Genomic DNA, 21,805 nt, shown 5'->3' with positions numbered 1-21,805 from the left:
GTGTCGCTTAGCAACCAATTTTCCCAGTCGGCTAAATGGAGCTTTTCAGCAAACGACAGACGTAAACATACAGGGCACGCGCGTAGTGTCTTATTACCTTTATTATAAGAATGTTTTCAGTCGTGACTAATAAAAAGATATTAGGAAAACCCAAACGGGGGGGGGGGGGATTTCTGTCAACGCCGCGGCGAATTTAACAGCCGGCGTCGAGTTACGCAAGGTGACGTGGTGAATGCTCCCGACGTTACTGCGTAAAATCCAGCCTCCCCATATTTGCGCTCTCGTGTTTCGTTGGTGATGCATTATCTAGTGCCTTCCCCCCCACGAGGCATGTCTTTTCCACACTACACCACTCCTGCTTCGTCGCACCAATTTACCGCGCCGCCGACCCTTCCCAGCTGAACAGGTTTGCCCGGCCCACCGCAGCCGCTCGGCAGCTGTGCCCCCAACTCCTGAAAGCAGTCCCCGTCATGACCTCCTCCTCCTCCTCCTGTGATTTTGCCGAAATTCGCTAAATGGGATTCGTGGCTGGCCCGGGGTTTCCACAGCAACTGGCCATCCGATTCCATTATTTTTCTAATGAGGACAGCCGTTCGGATCTAACACGGTTCCTCGCTGCGCGTCTCTGATTTTTGGGCTAAATCTCAAGACGCGTCAAAGGTAAGTTAATTAGAGCTCGTAGCAGTTTAGTGCGATAATGCAGATTTATTTCGGCATTCAATGTCGGCTTTTCTTTTTTTTCTTAAAAAAAATGTGTGCTGCGCATTTTTCTCTCACGGATGTTTCACACAGGGATTGATAAGCTACCCCCCTCTTCACTGACTTGTATTTTCATTGTTGCACAGGCCATTCACTCGCACATTTGGCCAGTGCCACTCAGTCTGTGCCAGGGCTAGGTTGTTGACGATTTACTACGCCCCGCAAAATGCAAAGCGTTTGTGCAAATCTCTCATTTTTGTCTTGGCGATCATCACGAACACTCGGGAAGACGCAGTAAATCGGCTGCGCACAGAAAATAAAGCCAACAATCCATCGAAATTCAAAATGGAGCTGTAGCAGCACCTGTTTTGGTTCATCAGGCCGCATATGCGCTGTATGTGAGCCAAAGCCTACGACACTCACTGGAGCATTGTCCCTTTTTCATCATTATTATTATTTTTGTCCCGGTTCCCATTCACAAATCACTGTTTACGAGCCTTGTGGGCATCTGTTTAGCAAACACGAACAGTGAACGTTTTTGATTTCAATTTACGATTCTTTCTAATAGCAAAGACATTATCATTTTTGACAGCTGCTGATCCTGTAGGCAGCTACTACCCCACCCCGTGTTTCTTTGATAGCAGCTTTGCTCACAACAACTGGCGTTTAATCCCGTGGAAATAGAGTTTTAATTATGTGGTTAATCTATTTAGAGTTGGTTTGGGGGCTCTGGACGAGCTCCAGCTTATTTCCTTACGGCGGGGGATTCAGGTTTTTGGCTTGAATCATGGGAATGCTCAGTATTGGATGTTATCACTGGATGAAGATGCAAGCATTATGTTAGCAAATTATGAAAGAACATTTAAATACCTTGTTGAATTCTTACAAGTGCATTTCAAGCAAAAAGAGTGCAGGAAGTGGGTGAAAATGCATCATAATCCCCTCATGTGGCTGTGAAAGATTGAAATTTGATATAGGCCTGCAAAAATATATTTTTTTAATGATGTAGGTCTACTTTTTTACAAGTTGCAACAACCCTAGATATCGTCTTAATACCATTTGTTTTGTCCAGTCAACCGTCCAAAACATCAATTTACTCTCATAACAAAGAAAACCAGAAATAAATGACAGAAGTGAAAGCTTCTTTAATGTTCAGTTGTTCATTAAAACTGATTAACTGACTGCCAGTTAACAATCAGACAGGCTGTTGTGAAACAGTATGTGTGTAAAATGACTTTTTCAAGAGAACAGATTCAAAAAGCAGACCCCGACTTTATTTTAAAATCCTGTAAATAATAAAAAAAGGCTGTGTGTAAATGACCTAGAATGACACAGCGTCATTAATAAGATATATAAATTTGTAGACTGAACGACTGATGTCCTGTAAAATTAATCTGGCTACAGCAGCTGTTCCTTTTAGTCCGGATCGCTCGCTGCCAGAGCCACTAGTTAAAGATGGGCGGAAGTGGGTTTTATCAGCTGAGTGCCACAGTGCCCCTCTCCTCTCCACTTATCTTCCTCCACTGCTTTTTTTCCTCGCCTTTGCTGAGTATGTTGGCTTCTAAGGAAGAGGGAAGATGAATTGAGACAGCTAGACAGAGACTTTCACTTTCCAAAGTCTGTGGGATTTAATCATAAAAAGAAATGGGAGGAAAAAAAACACAGAAAATCTGATTTGGGGAGTTACAGGACTAAAATTGGAGAAGGCTCGATAGTTATGCGACTGCATTGTCTTTTTCTCTCTCTGACTTTTGCTATATATAGATGATCTGTACGTTACGCATGTATCTGTGGACTGCATTGTTCATCATGCAACATCTATATGGGAATAAGACAGCGACACTAATGTGCACATTTCCTCTCGTTTTAATCTTGAGGAACCATCATTACTACGCCCCCACCACCACCCCCTCGCCTCCCCTCCTCTCCCCTCCCAAGGGCAAACCGTAATTTTCCCATTCAGCTGAAACATTGGCTGGAGCTGTCTTTCCTCTCTGCAGCACAGTGGCAACTGTTACCGTCTGTTGTGACTCAGTGAGGTTTGTCGTGGCCAAATGTGCTTATGTGCCTGACCAGACATGTTGAGCTTGTGAGCTCAGCCTTAGATGAAGGATTACGAAGGTTAATATGGAACTCCAAACGTTTTTTGGTTGTTTTTTTTTTTGGCAACCTATGCAAAATAAGAATGACAAAAATGAGAATGATTGCACTAAAACACTCCTCAACTGTAAGTAGTGCTTTAAAGCAGTCATTTTGTCAGAAATTCTTAGGATGGGTCCTTTGCATTATGGCTAATTATGCTATTTAACATTTAGGGACTTGATTGTGTCTACTGAAGACATAGGTAAAGATGCTGTACACCAGAGAATATTGTTATTGGATGATCAAAGATTTAATGGTTATGTTACTATTTCAGTTTAAGTTGATGTAACAGACAACATCTGCAGTTTTTATTCTGTGCAAGAAAGCATTAAGGTTACTTGAAGCTCATCTACAGCTTCTGCATTATTATTCTGGTGAAGTGGATATCTTCCAGTCTTTTTCGGACTAAATTTTGTCATTGTTTTCTCAAACAATGGTTCCTTGTTGAGATGCGGGCAAAGGGTGGTAAAAAAAAAAAAGTGGGGGTGGGGTGGGGGCTACAATGATTGTAAAGGCTGCATAATTAGGGATTCGGCTTGAAAATAATTGCAGAAAAACAGCACAGAAGTGTGCTTTGTTGAGTGTGTGTAGATTAAGATATCCGTGAGACAATGAATTACAATGCAGAATTTCAGTAGGACTAACAGATTAACAAGTTTAAAGGTTTAACAGACGGATGCTACCTGGAGACAAACAAAAGTGGTGTATTTTCTCATTAAAAGCTAATCCACAGCAGCAATGTCAATGGCAATCTATCCCAACTGCGTTGAGGAAGCAAAGCTGCAACACAGCTGACTGCAGAAAATGTCAGCTCTGTAGGGATGAGGTTGAAGTTGGGATTCCACCAAGTCATTCTTTGGGGAAAACAGAGCTGAACATATTTACTGATAAAGGCCAGCTTTGACCTGCTGTGCACACGAGGAAATGTCAGGTATGACTGGCATTGTGGATAACTGTGCACTTTGACCCCCTTGTCACTTACACTGGAATCAGTATGGACAGGGTGCAGCATAAAGTCTTTCAGTATGCACAGAATCATTCAGTAGTCTTTCAAGATGGATATGAAAATGATAAAAAGTCATATTGGGGCACATGTAAATTGAAACAAATATTGGCCTGATGCGATGCAGTTGAAGAGCATGAAAGGTGTTAGGACTTGTCTACTTTATATCCTGCATTCCATTTAGGCAGCTGGCTATTATTCCTTTACTTTTTTCTGCTTTCTCCACAGCTTTTGCTCCCTGTTGATGAGCAGAAAGTTTAGATTCATAGGGTATCAAATCCTTAGAATCACTCTCCATACAAGGCAAATCAAGAACCGGTTAATTCCGTTTAACTTTATTTATAGTCTCCATTGAGAACAACACGTATCTCAGTGGACTTTACAGTGAGAGCTAAAGAGGTTATATATGGCCTATATATAATATAGAGAAATCCAACAATCCAGAGCTTACCTTACAGCATGTCTTTACTCTATCTCTTGACATTTAAACCACATATTATGTAACAAATGTGGAACCTTTAAAAAAAAAAAAAAAATACTGAAAGAGTGCCACAAAAATCCCAGCTGCTTACCTCAGCTTTAAGAAGTTTGCAAATTTGAGAAGACACTATCCATTCATGCTCGAAGCCAACTTTCTTTAATAATTAAAGAAAAGTATTTTTAATATTATTATTATGATTATTTGGCGCAAAGCAACATGAGTTTCTGTTTGAAAGAGATTCTGTTTTGCCTTCTTGCTAGATTGACCGCTTTTCTTCTGATTTGGTCATGACCCATAACCCACAGATCAGGTTTGCACGTCTTCACTTCTGTGCCAATCTGCTGAGCCTGTCATGAACTTGTCTAAAAATGTAATTAACACCAGTTGTGATGGGGCCAGGAGCATAAGGAGAGGTACACCCCGGACGGGTCACCAATCTGTTGCAGGGTTAACAGAGAGACCAGAAACCATTCATACTCAGACCTAGATTCATCAGTTAATCAAACTCCATGCATGTCTCCATAGAGAACTCGCATGGAAACAGGAAGAATATGCAGAGTCCACACAGAAAGACCCAGGATCTTCTTTCTGTTGACAGTGTTAACCGCAGAAACCAAGATTCATGACAAAAACGTTCACAATATCATGCTGCACTTCCACCTTCCTGTACTGGCAAGTTTAATGCGATGCTTAAAGCTCAGTCAGATAATGACTGAATTATATCAGAATATTGGAGGGTATTCCTGTGGTATTTATTTTTTTATTGTTTTTGTTGTTCATCTCATCAAAGAGAAAAACTGAAGTATGAACTGAATGTTTGGGCCAAAAGTAGAGGTATATAGAGTAAACCTTGATAACTGTTACACTCCTGTCTGTGAAGTAGGTCACATCAACTGATCCACTACAAGATATTATCTTCCATGAGACAAAGTGCAATATGTAATGGTCTGTAATTGTATCTGGCGTCCTCATAAACACTGGGGTCAGTAATCTGCTTGTGTAGCGTCAGCCATTTCCTTGTTTTTTCCATTGATCTGCAAGTTGGAAAATAGTCCAAGAAATTTTCAGTCTGCATCTCTAGTCCTGGAAAACCATGAAAATGGAGCTCTCCTGCTCCATCTTCCTCCCTCTCTCTCTCCTCTATTCCTTCCTCCCACCCTGCCCTCCTGCTGCTCAGGTGCCTGTTCTTGCATCAAGTGCGCATGCGCCAACCAGCGTGCAGCCTGTTACAGTCGCTCCTGCTTTTCTCTTAGTTTAGCTCTTTTTTCTTACGTATTCTTTTTTTTCTGACTTGTATTTTCCTCCGTTTTCTATCTCTTACTCAATCATGTGGATTGAGAGAGTTTTTGTTCTTCTGGTGGCCGTGGAACTGTTACTTTTATCATGGAACGGGACCGCGGCACATCTCCTACACGCACGGACTGTTTACTCCAGAGATCAGCTGATCGCCCTGATGCCGGCCGGCTCGCTGGCCAGGCCCGCAGAAGTGCCCGCAGAAGTACCAGCTGAAATTTGGAGGAAAACACATCGGGGATGCAGAGGTCAAGGACAGAAGAGAAGAAAAAAGGTGACGGTGAGACAGCGGAGGCTCGAAGCGAGGAGGAGGTTTAAACCGTGTCTGCCGTCTATCGTGATGGGAAATGTGCGATCGTTGGCAAGTAAAATCGACGAGCTCTCAGCACTGGTACGGAGTCAGAGGGAGTACCGAGAGTGTAGCCTGATGTGTTTCACCGAATCATGGCTGCACCAGGTCATTCCCGATGAGAATGCTTCCGTGGAAGGCTTCCACACTGTTCGGGCGGACAGGGACAGCATCGCTAGCGGTAAGCGTAAAGGAGGTGGGCTTGCTGTTTTAGTTAACAACCGGTGGTGTAACCCTGCCAACATAACAATCAAAGAAAGGATTTGTTGCCCGGACACTGAACTGTGTGCTGTTGGACTCAGGCCGTATTATTTACCCAGGGAATTCTCTCACGTCATCTTGGTGGCTGTTTATGTTCCCCCCTCTGCTAACCCCACAGCTGCATGTGACACTATCCACTCTGCCATAGCTCGGCTACAGACTCAGCACCCGAGTGCCTTTATTGTGATCTCGGGTGACTTCAACCATGTATCACTGGACAATACACTACCAACATTCAAACAATATGTGGACTGTCCCACCAGGGGAGAGAAAACTTTAGACTTACTGTATGCTAACGTCAAGGATGCATACAGCTCCTCCTCCCTCCCCCCACTTGGTAGGTCAGATCATAACCTGATTCACCTCACCCCCCGCTATGTGCCAATTGTGAGGAGGGAACCTGTGACCACCAGGACTGTTAGGAGGTGGTCAGAGGAGGCAATAGCGGAACTACAGGGCTGTTTCGAGGTGACCGACTGGGAAACACTCTGTGAGCCTCACGCCGAGGACATCAATGGGCTTACTGAGTGTATCACAGACTACATAACTTTCTGCACCGACTCCATTGTTCCAGCTCAGACTGTTCATTGTTACCCAAATAACAAGCCGTGGGTGACTAAGGACATCAAAGCCCTCCTCAACAACAAGAAGAGGGCTTTCAGAGGGGGCAACAAAGAGGAGGTGAGGAAGGTCCAGGTGTTACTAAAGGACAAGATCAGAGAGGCTAAGGACAATTACAGGAGGAAGCTGGAGTGGAAACTCCAGCAGAACAGCATGAGAGAGGTGTGGAGGGGCATGAAGACCATCACTGGATTCAGGCCAACCAACAGCAGGGGAGCTGAGGGAGGTAAGAATAGAGCCGACGAGTTGAATCTGTTTTTCAATAGATTTGACACCACAGTGTCTGCTCCCACCCCCACAACCTCACCTGCAGTCAGCCTGGAATCCAGAGCCACACCACTGTGCCAGCCTCTCTCTTCACATGTTGCCTCCTGTGAGATTCCTGACACCCCTCCCCCACCCATCACCTTCACTCAATACCAGGTTGAGATGCAAATGAGGAGACTTCACTCAGGCAAGTCTGCTGGACCAGACGGAGTGAGTCCCCTTGTCCTCAAGGCCTGTGCCCCCCAGCTGTGTGGAGTCTTTCATAAACTGTTTATGCTGAGTCTGAGTCTGCAGAGGGTCCCGGTGATGTGGAAGACATCATGCCTCGTCCCTGTACCAAAGACGCCTCGTCCCAGTGGCCCCCAGGATTACAGGCCCGTGGCACTGACCTCACACGTCATGAAGACCCTGGAAAGGCTCATCCTGGACCAGCTGCGACCCATAGTAAGACCACATCTGGATCCCCTTCAGTTCGCTTATCAGCCTCGTCTCGGAACAGAGGACGCCATCATCTACCTGCTCAATCGTGTCTACACCCATCTGGACCAGCCGGCGAGCACTGTGAGGGTCATGTTTTTTGACTTTTCCAGTGCTTTCAACACCATCAGGCCGACCCTCCTGGGTGATAAGTTAGCAGCGATGCAGGTGGATGCTTCTCTGGTGTCCTGGATTGTTGATTACCTGACAGGAAGACCACAATATGTACGTCTCCCACAGTGTGTGTCTGACAAGGTGATTAGCAACACAGGGGCACCACAGGGGACTGTCCTCTCCCCCTTCCTCTTCACCCTCTACACCACAGACTTCAGCCACTGCACAGAGACATGCCATCTTCAGAAGTTTTCTGATGACTCTGCGGTGGTTGGATGCATCAGCAGGGATGATGAGACAGAGTACCGGGCTGTGGTCGACTCCTTTGTCACGTGGTGTGAGCAGAATCATCTGCAGCTCAACGTGGCAAAGACCAAGGAACTGATCGTGGACTTCAGGAAGACCAGGAAACACTTGACCCCTGTTTCAATCCAGGGGGTCAGTGTTGACATTGTGGAGGACTATAAATACCTTGGAGTACACATTGACAATAAACTGGACTGGGCTAAAAACACCACAGCACTTTACAGGAAGGGCCAGAGTCGTCTCTATTTTTTGAGGCGACTGAGGTCCTTCAACATCTGCCAGAAAATGCTGAGGATTTTCTATGAGTCTGTGGTGGCCAGTGCGATCCTCTATGCTGTTGCATGCTGGGGGAGCAGGCTGAGGGTCGCAGATGCCAACAGACTTAATAAACTGATCCGTAAGGCCAGCAATGTTGTGGGGATGGAGCTGGACTCCCTCAAGGTGGTGTCGGAGAGGCGGATGCTGTCCAAGATAAAGACAATGTTGGATAACACCTCCCACCCACTCCATGACATGTTGGTCAGTCACAGGAGCTCGTTCAGTGAGAGACTGAGATTACCGAAAAGCACCACTGAACGACACAGGAAATCATTCCTGCCTGTGGCCATCTCCCTGTACAACGCATCCACTTAACACACTGTTTGCTGCTACAACTACACATGTTTCTTTTCCAAATATTTATTTATAAGTGACTTATGTATGTATGTATGTATATATATGTATATATTGTACTATTCTTAGTTAGCGTATTGTCTGTCTTGTCTTAATGTTGGTTTAAAATGGAGCACTGTAACAAAAAATAATTTCCCCCAGGGATCAATAAAGTATTCTGATTCTGATTCTGATTGTTGCAGTCGAGGTGTGTAGTGCAGTCTGCTTCATCTAAAACTGCCAACTCAACTTCACCTCATCTCTCACATATTTTCCAGATCTTACTTACTCTTTTCTTTTGCAAGACTCTACAATGTCTAATTCCATTCTCACCAATCCATAGTCTTTCATTTTATACCCCTATGCTAATGTGGTCACATGTTACCACTTGATATTAGGCCGTTGCAACACCATATTAGGAAAAGGCACAAGGCTCTGCTACAGAGCTACTTCTGTTGTTTACACAAACACGCCGGCTTTGAGGCTTCCGAGGGCGCTGTGGTTTGTACGCTGCTCTGCGAAGTACTAAACTAAGTGCTGGACACTGCAGCTCACATTAAACCTGTGTGTGAGAATCATTACTTCTCCTCATCAGTCTGAGATTGATCCTAATGATTAGTACGTCTTCCAAATCCATTTGAGGCTATCAAAGCCAGAATGAGCGAATCAGAGTTGGCTTGAACTCCTCTGCCGAGTGCTTACCCTGCTGAATTTACCACCAGGGAGATATCTGTGCAGTCTCCAAATTCACTGTGGTGCATATACTAATAAAGTTGAAGTGGTGAAATGTAAATTTGGCATGTGTGACACACATGGGTACATGTCATATGGCATTACTGATTTCCTTGAGATCAAAATGTCTTTCCTCTGTGGAATCAGCAATAGACCACAATAACGGGTAACGAGTGAGGGACAAGAAAGGTGTACTATGATAGACGGCAGAGTGGATCCGTGCTTGACAAATTCTGACCCTACCAGCCGATTGTCACGGCAGAAATGGAGGCTCATCAGACCGTTTTTGGAATTTTTGCAAGCCTGTGCGAATTGTAGCCTCAGCTTTCTGCTCTTAACTGAAAGGTGGTGCTTGCAGTGTGGTCTTCTGCTGCTATAGCCCATCTGCTTCAAGATTTGACGTCTTGTGGCTTCAGAGAGGTTCTTCCAAATACCTTTGTAACGAGTCATTATTTGAGTTACTGTTGCCTACCAATTAGCTCAAAGCAGCCGGGCCATTATCCACTGGCATTTGACATCAACTAAGCACTTTCACCCAGAGAATTTCCACTCACTGCATAGTTTCTCTCTTTCAGACCATTAACCATACTATGAGAAAATCTCAGTAGATTAGCAGTTTCTGAAATACTCAGATTAGTCCATGTGACACAAACAGCCATGCTATTTTCCATTTCGATGATCAGTTTGAACACGTTGTCTTGACCATGCCTACATGGCTAAATGCATAATGAGTTGCTAGCATGTGACTGGCTGATATTTGCGTTGATGAACAGGTGTACATAACAATATGGATGTTATGAAGTTTTCATAAATTTCCAGTCACACAGATGTAGTTTGACTAGGGGCAGCTGTGTCTAAGGAGGCAGAACTGGTCATTCACCAGTTGGGAAGTTGATGGCTCAATCCTCTAGGGAATCCCCTAGTAGCATATCGAAGTAACAGAGGACAAAATGAAAAGTTTCCCCGTGTGGTAAGGGCCCACTTTGCATGTATCTTATCTTTACCTTTTTTTCTTCTTTTTTTTTCCGTTGAGGCGGATGTTGATCATTAGAGGCGGTCAGTGCAACTGGCCATAATGTTGATTGCCAATGTCTAAAATAGCTCTTTAAATTGATTAACACAATTCCCACTTCCCTGTCCATCTTTGTCTGAAGCCCTATGAGCTTGTCTCAGTATGACTCAGTGTTGCACCATGGGATACATTAACCCCTCCACTGCACCAAATTACATCCTGGCAGGGGCTGAAGCGAAGCTTGCACGACTGCGCTCGTGTTTGAAATCGCTCGTGTACGTTCACACACGCATTGTAGCTTACACGCCAACACAGCTTCACAGTGGGAGCCTTGGATGTCTTTGAGGATTCCCGTACCTGTGTAATTAAGTTATAGTCACACATCACACTTAAAACACCCACTAAGCCTCAGCTGTCTGCGTTGCAGTATACAACAACCACCTACGCGTTCTTTTTACAGCCGCTGCCGGTTCCTTCCTCTTTCCCTTTTAATAAAACTCTGTCCTGTCTGTCAGACTAACACAAGTGTGTTGGAAACATTCATAAGGATACACGGGTTGCTGGAAAAAGGATATGAGACACAACTGTGTTTGGGTGTTAGTGTGCGACTGAGCTTAGTTTCCCAGAGACCAAGGAACAGCTGCTAATGCACAGAAACGCACACACTCGGTCTCGGTTCCAAAGGAACAAGACTGTTTCATGTGTGTGTGACTGTCTCTGTTTCAGCTGGCTTGAAATAGTCGGTCTCACAGTGACTCACGCCGCTATGCCTGGAGGGGAGGATTGGTCTTGGTGTGTGAACAAGGCACTCTAACTTTCTGTGGGTGCACTTGACTGTCTGAGCATGTTTGTCTTTGTCTGCACTCGGGATGAAGGCGCACTCTTGACTTGTTGCATTTATCGGGCTGTAATAAATGTATTTGACATGAGGATGTGAAGGAAAAGCAGCAGTATAATTACCTGTTGGAGATGAAACTGTTTGTGTCCTTGTCAACTCAGCAGCATTAACACACGGCTTCAGTACGGCCCACAGCTCCTTTGTTTGAAGCTTTGTTTTCCACGTAAATGCTTATTGATTCAAAACAGATTGAATCAGACAAGAACGACCTTGAATCTATGCGTGTTTTTATGTGCCCTCTTCGTGGAGTATTTGCATGCTAAACGGTTTTAACTGAACCTGGAGCAGCTCCAAGGATACTCAACAGCAGACCGGGAGAGCTAAAATGAATGCGATGCTAGAAGCAAGAGTTTTTCTTTTAGGAGAGTGAATGGCTAGAAACTGAAATGGGGTCGCTTCCTTTTCCTGAGTGAACTTCATTTTTCTTTTAATCGTCATCTTTAAAATGTACATTTGTACAGTCACACTGAAATGGTCAGATTTAGTAAACAATTAAGAAAATGAACACTGTATTTAAAAATAACACTGTATTAAATGTCTACTGAAATGGCATCAATAATTAAGGGTTAAAGCATTAGGATGCTTGTGGGTCAAACTGCATTTAAATATTAATAAGAATATCCTCATTCATATGCCTGCCTCTGAGTCAAATTTTGCTGCTAGGACTGGCAGATATGATGGCAGAGATGTTGGATGAAATTGCAAATGCAAAAAAAAAAAAAACTAAATAAACACTTACTGAATTGGGATACTGTAGGGTTTTGTTTTGTTTTTTTTATAGCAGTGTACATGGTCTACAGTATACAGTGATGGCATGTATTTGACTTTTATTGATTAACAGAAGCAGTAGCAAAGCCACTTCGGACCTTAAAGTGCTGCTTACTCATCATTGGCTCTGGTCCCAGGTCTGCACATGGGGGCGGGCAAGAGCAAGCCCAAGGAGCCGGGCCAGCGCTCCATGAGCCTGGATGGTACCATAGGCACAGGCTCCGACAGCGGGCACTTCCACCACCTGGGACCCGCCCAGCAGACCCAAACACCCAACAGGAGCCCTGCCGTCGGAACAGGCAGGCGGGGGCATCAAGGGCAGCACCAGCACGCCCCAACAAATACTCCCGAGCTGGCTCTCTTCGGAGGAGTGGACCACACGGGAACTGTCACATCACCTCATAGAGGACCTCTGTCAGGTAGGAAAAACATTATCATAATGGGTTAGTTGGGGCAAAGTGGACAAGTTTATTTATGTAGCGCCTCTTAACAACAAGCCATGAAAAGACAAGATTTTTTTTAAAAAGTCACCTTTTTTTGATTGTATAAACATATAAAACATTAGAGTAGAATTAGAAAGATGACTCTGGAAAGTGTAAAGTAAAACTACTGTGAAGCTTTAGTCCCACATTTAAATAAAGTAAATGCAGCAGGAAACAAACACATCGTACCCTGATATGAAAGAACTGAGTGGGAACAAACAGTAACCTCCTGTATAATTAGTGAGCTTTTAGAAGTGCTTTTAAAGGCAGATTTTGTTGTTTCTCTTGGTTCCAGTCTTTATGCCAACACGAGCTAACTGCCTGTGTGAATGTGGTCGTGAAACGGATTCAATAAATCTGACGAGAACTTTGATGTCTCTGTCAGCCTACGGACTTGCTTTCAGTTTGAGATCACAAAAGTCCCAAAGTGGATGGGGGGGGGAAGAAGCAAAATCTGATTCATAATGAGTCACATTTACACAGAAAAATATTTAAAAGCATCTTTTTTTTTTTTTTTCTCACTATCTAAGAGCCAGACTTAAAAACTTCTTTTCGTCTTTGAAGCACCACATGTCACGCTGTCCATATTTTATTTACTGGATATATTTAAACTGTAATGTGCCTAAACCAGCCAGATGGCTGGGTTAATGTTGCTCCATCCAGAGAGCAAAGGCCTGCTGGTATATGAAGAACAGTTCTGCTGGTTGCAACCTACTGCTGCGCACCTAATGAGCCAATCAATGATCGGCTGAAGAATTCCCCAGTTTAGGTCTCAAGTTCATTAAATAAAGCTACATAGAACCCCATTAATATCATACCTTTGTCCTTCAAGGGCGGTCAGACAGATGCTGTCTGAATGTCAATATTTTTCATTAGATACATTTTCAGAGCAGCAGTAGAATACCTTAGCATCCAACCCTGAAAAGCTGAAAATTCAAGGGCTAGGTCACAGTGCTAAAAATCACACACGTTATTCATTATATATATGTTATTATTATTATTATTATTATTAGAATAATATTTTTATTATTCCACTGGTTTTTAACTGATGATTTTCTTCTTCAAATTTAATTGAAAAACTGACTGGCGACAGCCTGAGAGGGTTTGGGCTTGAGACAAGATGAGGGAATCTTTGCTAAATTAAATGCAGAACAGTGGTGTGCTTTTAAGTTTACCTTGTTTTTAGATCCCTGGGAAACCAAATTGTACCTAAAAAATAAATTTCCCAGCTCTGTTAAACCAGTGTCATTGATCTTAAGTGGAAATACCCTTTTGTGTGCTAAATGTCTTTATTTCAGTGTCTGTATTGTTCCCCAAATGAACGTTTCTGTTTCTCCGTGGTCTCTTTCAGGAGGCGTCACTACATTTGTGGCTTTGTATGATTATGAGTCACGAACAGCATCTGATCTGACCTTTAGGAAAGGGGACCGGCTGCAGATTGTCAACAACACGTAAGAATCAAGAGTCATCCCACTGTAACTCTAGTAGTGATGCCACACAGTCACAGAGATGTGAATGAACAGATTTCTTGGTGCACACGTGATCTGTGACGCGCACATATGTGGACATGAATGAACACGCGGTGATAGTCAGATCTGGTAACTGTCGATCCTTCCCATCTGTTTACTAAAAGTGAGCAGAACAGCTCTGCGCTAATGCATTCTGTTCCTCATGGGCAACTGTGATCATCATAATCTTTTAAGAGACTTCAGAGGGAGCATTTTGTACCGAGATATAGATAGAAACAGGACAAAACAAAACAGGTTCAAGTGAAATTACGTTGTTTTTTTGGGGGGGGGGGGTAATTTTTGCGAGTTTTTTCAAGCTGCTCTTTCTAAGCTAAACATCTGCAACATAACTCTCTTGCAGGTGTTTACAATCACAACAATTTTTTGTTTTCCTATGAGCTCTTTCTATAACTTCCTACTATAAGTCTGCTCTGCTGGTATTTATTGAGAGCCTGGCACTACATAATTGGGCTGAAAAGTAGAATAAATACATAATGAAGCATTACAAAGCAGTGCTTAGTAGTTAGATGAGTTTAGCCAGGCTGTATTTCTAAGGCCTAAAGTGGACATTTATGGAAGATAAATGAAATATATTCATACTCTCCTATAGTATTAGAATCCCACATTGAAATGGAAAATCAAAGTTAAATCAGCCCACTGTGTAATCCCACAGCTTATGCAGCTCGTCTGCTATCTGTCTGTGCCGTGCTGCGTGCCTTGCCGTGTCTCCTTGCTGCATTTTGATGTGTCTGCTGTGTCTGTTATCTCTCCCTCTCTTTCTTTCTCATGCTTCATGGTTTCTCCTAGGAAAAAGTACAGCTTCAGGTCAGTAATATTTAATGCAATAAAAAAAAAAAAACCCTCATGCAACCTTTTCTTCACCGTCCCTGCGATCCTTGCATTTGCTTCATCGTGAAGTGGTAAATAGAGATGGACTAATTCTATATCTCCTATATAAAACATATTGCATGTTTCTACATAGAGCTAAAGTTGAATCTAAGATGGGACAAGTGGAATAAAAGGTTGCCTGCATTTATTTTCCATCTTACCAATTTTTTTTTTTCTTAACTCCATCCTATCAACTTTGCGGGATGAGGTTTTTTAAGTTTCACTTTTGCAGTGTAAATGGCACTATGGTTTTCAGTCAAATGATGTGGAAGTTTAACTGGATGGATCATATCAGAGGGCACTGTTTCAAAGTTACTGGAATATTTCAGGGATAAATCCAGTAATGTTCAGTTTTTTCTCATTGGCAACAAATCCCATAAGTCCAAAGCCATTGATAAATGAATGCACGGTCTTTCCTACAAACTAAAGCTCAAACTGGTCCCCAATACATGTGCAGTTTCCCTCAGTTTACATCATTAAATCAAATTTTTTAGCTTCTTATATTCTTGGGTCTTTGAGCAAAAGACAAGGTAGAAGTTGTTCCTCATCAATGAAATATGGTGCTGATTTTGAATAAACTTTAAATATCTCTAATTGCCTTGTTCAGTTTTGTTCGTGATTGACTCTCACTCTCTCTTCATCTCTCTGTCTCTCTCTTTCCCTCACAGAGAAGGGGATTGGTGGCTCGCTCGCTCCCTGACAACTGGAGAGAGCGGTTATATCCCCAGCAACTATGTGGCTCCATCCGACTCCATCCAAGCAGAAGAGTACATTATCCACTCTTTGTTCTCCTCATGCGATTTACCCTGCAGTTTATTTACATCTAAAGCTGGTTTTCAGTGCAGAACCTGCATGTAGTTGTGCTCTGCACGCATTTTAATGATCCATGCATGATAAGGCCATGTTTACAAATAAAGAGTACTGACATACAGTTCATACATATAATCCAAACGTAGCTCTGCATTCCTGCTCCAGCTGCTCAGTAGTAGCTCGTCACTGATCTCGCTCTCTGTGGCCCACTTTGGCAGGTGGTATTTTGGGAAGATCACTCGACGTGACTCGGAGAGGCTCCTTCTCAACCCTCAGAACAGACGAGGAACTTTCTTGGTGAGGGAGAGCGAGACTACTAAAGGTGAGAGAGCAGACATTTGCATCACTTCAGAGACTACAGTCATTATCATGAACCATTATCAAGAACAATTAGCTCTTCTGCCTGTCTGCAGTCGCGTAATGATGCATTAAATCAGCCTGAGTGCTTTTTTTTTTTCTCACATTAAAACTATCTAGCAGCAGTGTTCGACCTGCACAAAGTGGCATTTCTTTATTTGACCAACAGGCTTTTGGCAGGCGTATTTTCGTTTTTTCAGGCTGATGACATGTGCAAAACGTGGATCAACATGATTCTTCTAAAATGTATTGTAACTGTGTTTAGGCCTCCCAAGTATAAATAAATAAAAATTATATCATACATACACTATGAGATTTGACATTTTGACAGCAGGGATTCGAAGACATTAAAAAGATTTCCACTGAAAACTATTTTTATGCTAAAGTGGTTTCATTGTTTAAGTAAAATGCAGATGCTCTCTTTTTTTCAGCTTTTTTTTAAATGCTTTAATGTGCCGTTTTCATTTTGGTGTGGGACAGTGCAAGCACAACAAATGTATGGGCTCATGTTTTCCCCCCTTTAAACATTTCGCACACTAAGCAATTAGTTGAGGTGGCAAAAACTGCTGATAAGTTGATAATTAAAACAAGAATTAGTTGTTGGCATAATGAAATTGTGAAATGATCAGTTTTTCAGTTGTTTCCTTACACTCCATGACTATCTAGTAAAACTGTCTCTGTAAAACATGTTTAATAAAACCCCAAGATTTCTTAATTTTTCACACATTAAAAATGTGTGAGGTGGGCAAAATAATAAAGCGATGACACTTTTTCTGCCTCCCTGGAGGCTTACACAGAGTAGCAGATGTGCTTTGAAATAAGTAGATCTTCAGGGACTCAATTTGAAAGAGGTAGAACCTGCTAATTAAGTCATTTGTTAACTTTCACACTGGCCTGCGGCGCTGTGTCTTTGTTCTCTGGGCTTGTGGCAGAGTTTTGCATCTTTCGCTGAAAGTCTGCACTCAGATCTGGTCCCTGTGACGTAAACTGACTCTTTAGGGGGCTGTTTTGGAGGAAGTAAAAGGAAAAGATTGGAATGGGTTGGGCTTGTGAATGGATAGGGGTGAATCACTCTGCCAGAACTAGGTCATCTTAGAAGGTTGCTGGATTTTCCCCCGGCTATAGGTCCATGTTCTCCCACCACACACACACACACACACACACACACACACACACACACACACACACACACACACACACACACACACACACACTGAGAAGAGGGGAGAACTGTGAACACTTGTAGGAAAAAGGGGAGGATTTGGGAGAATAGGAGGAGCTGTTGGCAGAAGATGCCATGGCCTCTGGGTGTGTTCTGTATAAGATATCAAATGTGAGGCTCGCAGTGAGACAGAGATGAGCATGAACATGCCTCTTGCATGTTGAAAAAGATGAATCTTATCATTCAAGGTTCAGGCTACAAGCACTCACATTGTGACCCTGTTAAAGAAACCTTTCCTCTGAGCTCTTGACAGGTTTTTGTCTCTCTCATGTCACATACCTAAGAAGAAATGGTGTGAAGTGGCTAAATGCTGTAGTAGTTGTAATCATGTAAAGGCTCTTTAGCTTTCAGAATATGAATAAAGGATAATTCAGTTTTACATGTTTAGTTTTAAATCTGGAAGTGAAGGTACTTGAGTAGTACTATAGTGGTGGTAATGATTTGGTACATTTGCTTGATGCACTTGGGGAAGTCTGTCTTTCCTGCTCTAGAGTTTCTTTCTAATGAGAGAATAGGTCAGTCAGTGAAACTCCAGATCGAACACAATTGATTTTTTTCATTTGCTTTCATGTCTCACTGTAAAGCTTAGGTTTGCTAAGTGAGTTCAGTCCTTTTTTAAATCGCATCAAGTTTGAGTCCTGTCACATTTCTAAGTTATTTGCATTTTGTTTGTTTTTACCTAATCGGCTATTTTGTCATCATTATTCTTGTGAAATGTAGTTTTGTGAAAAACTGTTGGACAAAACAAGGTTAATGAAACTTTCTGTAGTGGTGGGCAGTGGATAAGGACAAAGGCTTAGTTATTTGGCCATTAATCCAACCAGCAGGGTCTTAAATAGCCAAAGCGCAGCTGCTAGGAAACTCCAGAGAGCAGCTGCCAGACGGGCCAGGAGCAATGTGGTTTTATTGTTCTAACCTGTCTGTCTGTTTTTGTCTTGCTCACAGGGGCGTATTGCCTGTCAGTGCTGGATTATGATAACACCAAAGGCGCTAATGTTAAACATTACAAAATCAGGAAACTGGATAGCGGAGGTTTCTACATCACTTCACGCACCCAGTTCACCAGCCTACAGCAGCTAGTCTTCCACTATCGCAGTAAGTACTCGGGTGCATGTAGTCACCAAAAGTTAGGAAATGTCAACTGCATTGATGGTAACTCTTAACCTTTCCTCATTCAGAGCACTCTGATGGACTGTGCCACGCTCTAACAGATGTTTGTCCAGTGACCAAACCTCAGACGCAGGGACTGGCTAGGGATGCCTGGGAGATCCCCAGAGAGTCTCTCCGCCTTGACGTCAAACTGGGACAGGGCTGCTTTGGAGAAGTCTGGATGGGTAAGAATCCCTAACATACCTTAGCAGATGGGTTAAACTTTTATGATGCAACATGAGCATCATTTACTCTTTCTTGTTAAAACTAGGAAACCTTTTATATTTGGAGAGTAGGTGGACTAAGAGGAGTAAGGACAGCAGTTTACTGTAGAAGCAATGTCTTTTTGTCTGGCTTCTGACAGGTACGTGGAACGGTACAACACGAGTAGCCATTAAGACTCTAAAGCCCGGCACCATGTCTCCAGAGGCCTTCCTTCAAGAAGCACAGGTCATGAAGAAGCTGCGGCACGAAAAGCTGGTCCAGCTGTACGCCGTTGTGTCTGAGGAGCCCATTTATATTGTAACAGAGTATATGAGCCAAGGTAGCGCATCACAGCAGACTGTGTCAAGAGATGGTTCTCAGACCTGCTTGATACTCGGACAAATTCATAATCCTCTTTACTAATTCTTGTTCAAAAAAGGGGGAAAGGGATGTTTACATTTGACATATTATCAGCTTAGGTTTTCGTAAATTAAATAATATTGGGTTTGTGTTCACAGGCAGCTTACTGGACTTTCTTAAAGGCGAAGCTGGAAAGCTGCTTCGTCTGCCTCAGCTGGTAGACATGGCTGCTCAGGTAAAACTACAAAAGATCAGTGTGCTTAAGTGCATCATCTAACCACCAAGAATTCAATACTAAAAGGTGTACTACATGGAAATTTAAATTTCTCGTCCTCTCTCCTTCCAGATTGCAGCAGGCATGGCCTACGTGGAGAGGATGAACTATGTCCACAGGGACCTGCGTGCTGCAAACATCCTGGTAGGAGACAGCCTCGTGTGCAAGGTGGCTGACTTTGGTCTGGCAAGACTCATTGAAGACAATGAGTACACTGCAAGACAGGGTAAGTCTCCTCTTCCTACTTAAAATATTTACACTCAAATCAGAGAGAGAGAAGTTTGGTTACAGAAGAAAAAGTGACTTATAAGAATAAGATGTCCTAAAGTGTTTATAACATGCCACACTGAGTTTCATAATGTTTTCTTAGGAGCCAAGTTCCCAATCAAATGGACAGCACCGGAGGCAGCTCTGTATGGTCGTTTCACCATTAAGTCAGATGTCTGGTCCTTTGGTGTGCTGCTCACAGAGCTGGCAACCAAAGGCAGAGTTCCCTATCCAGGTAAAAGCTCCACCTGACAGGATAAACCCACATAATAATTTCAGTTTCTTATTCAAGTAAAAAAATAAATCGCGTTGTATGATTTAAAATAATTCAATATTTGATAAACATCTTGCGCTGTGAGACAGAATTGACCAAAACTAGCTGATACCTTTCTACACATCCAATAGGCAAATCACATAAGTTGCACCATATAAGGTGTTTTAGCATACCCACAATTGCTGCACATCTGCAAATCTTCTCCTTTTCTTGCTACATCTGACTTGATCAGCTGTTGTCATTGATATCTGCTCTGCTCACTGATCAGGATGTTTCTGCTGCCATCCCAGCCTGAACCAGCTTCCCACCCCTGCAGGCTGGGAAGGTCCTGGATCAGAGCCATACCACAAAAGGATTTCTGTCCAAAAATCTAACTTACTGTTTTTCTTGACAGGTATGGTTAACCGAGAAGTGCTTGACCAAGTGGAGCGTGGCTACAGGATGCCTTGTCCAGCAGAGTGCCCAAGCTCCTTGCATGAGCTCATGCTTTCCTGCTGGAGGAAGGATCCAGAAGAGAGGCCTACATTTGAGTACCTGCAGGGCTTCCTAGAGGACTACTTCACCTCCACAGAACCCCAGTATCAGCCTGGGGAGAACCTATAGAACCGTATATCGAATTGAACCTGGTGAGAAGGGGAAAGGGCCTCAGCACAGAATGATCTGCACTAACAGACCTCAGAGGAGCTCCTGTTTAAGGATCTGAGCCTGTGAAACTCAGTTGTGAGGAATTTGAGATTCATCTGTGGAAGTAAAACCGAAATAGAAACCGGCAGAAGTCCCCTCATGTGCCATAACGGAACTTCTACAGAAGAACCTGAAGAACCTCCTTTCTGCAAGAACTCACTGTTTACTTAAGTTCTCTTGCAGTAAAGAGGTTGAGCTGTAGAAGGCAAACTCTTGCTGGACTGACTGTGGCTCTGATTGAATCGATTGACTAAACTTGCGGGTAAATGTTTTGGAGAGATGCGACCGATGTGGGAGGAATCAAATCAGGATCTACAGAAAGGGCAAGAGGAGAAAAGATAAAGCTCCTGTCGAAGAGAGTAAGAGGGAGGATATTTCAATCAGGCATGAGCTGTTTAGTGAAACCTCCCTCTTTCCCTCTTTTGTTGCGTCTCTACACCATCGTCTGGTACCTTTTCCGCCCACAGAAGAGCACTGCCCCTGTGGCTCAGGTGCCAAAGGAAAGTCTGTCTCTCTTGAAATCCTTTATCTCATTTCTTCCCCTCTTCCTCTATTTCTGTCTGACTTTCAGCATTTCTCTCCAGTTTTCTCAAGTGCTGCTTCTTCAAAGTGTCTCCAAATAACTCAGCTCTGGAACTCAACTTTGCATCTTTATTTTTATGTTTACTTGGACAGTACTCGTCCTGTGGTTTCAGGTTTTGTTTTTGTGGCAGACAAAAGTATCTGACAACACTTTATTTTGTGGATTTTTCTGTGACTTTCAATAGACAGGCTATTAAAATAGCCATAATGGTAGTGCCAGGGTAAATGTACTCAACAGGCAGGTTCTGTAACACTTAAATTAGGTAACTTAAATTAACAATTGAGGGCTCTCTCTTGTTTAATCATCACCCTGTCCTTTTCTAGCTGTATTTCTTGACATACATAATAAACAGCCTGCTGGAACCAACCTTGATTAAAAATGTCTTTGATGCAGATAGTGTCTGAGTGCTTGTTTTGATTGACTTAATTTAACTGGAAAGTTGCATTGAAATAAGCACTGTCGCCGTGGCACTAAAGGCCACCTTCAGTGAATATCTCTGAACCATAAGTGAGGGGAAAAGTTCCATCATTTATGTGAACTACTAAGAGGTTGATGATGCTACTACTGGTAAATATCAAAGTCAGGATGGGAAAAGCCTCTTTGGGCCTGTGCCAAACAAATCACATTTCTTTACTGCTATCCATGTATATACTGTTTTATTATCAATGG

The 21,805-nt window shown here is 43.0% G+C and overlaps 1 protein-coding gene across 3 annotated transcripts; it reads left to right on the top strand.

The window, feature by feature from the left end:
- Nucleotides 1–269: 269 nt before the first annotated feature.
- Nucleotides 270–21,528, top strand: LOC113021995 (proto-oncogene tyrosine-protein kinase Src-like). 3 transcript variants are annotated; one of them, XM_026166937.2, is made up of 13 exons: nt 270–660; nt 12,148–12,493; nt 13,908–14,007; nt 14,872–14,889; nt 15,621–15,719; nt 15,981–16,084; nt 18,287–18,436; nt 18,520–18,675; nt 18,855–19,034; nt 19,213–19,289; nt 19,401–19,554; nt 19,699–19,830; nt 20,264–21,528. In XM_026166937.2, the coding sequence occupies exons 2-13, from the start codon at nt 12,220–12,222 to the stop codon at nt 20,470–20,472; spliced, it is 1,653 nt and encodes a 550-aa protein (XP_026022722.1). In that variant the 5' UTR covers nt 270–660; nt 12,148–12,219; the 3' UTR covers nt 20,473–21,528. The 3 variants fall into 3 exon arrangements, with proteins under 3 accessions (XP_026022722.1, XP_026022724.1, XP_026022723.1); XM_026166938.2 differs by having other exon boundaries at nt 522–660; nt 12,212–12,493; XM_026166939.2 differs by lacking the exon at nt 14,872–14,889.
- Nucleotides 21,529–21,805: the final 277 nt, after the last annotated feature.

Source organism: Astatotilapia calliptera, chromosome 5, assembly GCF_964374335.1.
Source record: "Astatotilapia calliptera chromosome 5, fAstCal68.1, whole genome shotgun sequence".
Taxonomy (NCBI): Eukaryota; Metazoa; Chordata; class Actinopteri; order Cichliformes; family Cichlidae; genus Astatotilapia; species Astatotilapia calliptera.
The sequence above is the reverse complement of the archived record's forward strand: the minus strand, read 5'-3'. Positions and strand labels throughout refer to the sequence as shown.

What these genes read in the sequence shown, in the direction of transcription:
- LOC113021995 (XM_026166937.2), top strand. Translation starts at nt 12,220, where the DNA reads ATGGGGGCGGGCAAGAGCAAGCCCAAGGAGCCGGGCCAGCGCTCCATG. An exon ending in CTTTGGAGAAGTCTGGATGG is followed by an intron (nt 18,676 to 18,854) that starts GTAAGAATCCCT and finishes GGCTTCTGACAG; the next exon opens with GTACGTGGAACGGTACAACA. An exon ending in AGGCAGAGTTCCCTATCCAG is followed by an intron (nt 19,831 to 20,263) that starts GTAAAAGCTCCA and finishes TTTTCTTGACAG; the next exon opens with GTATGGTTAACCGAGAAGTG.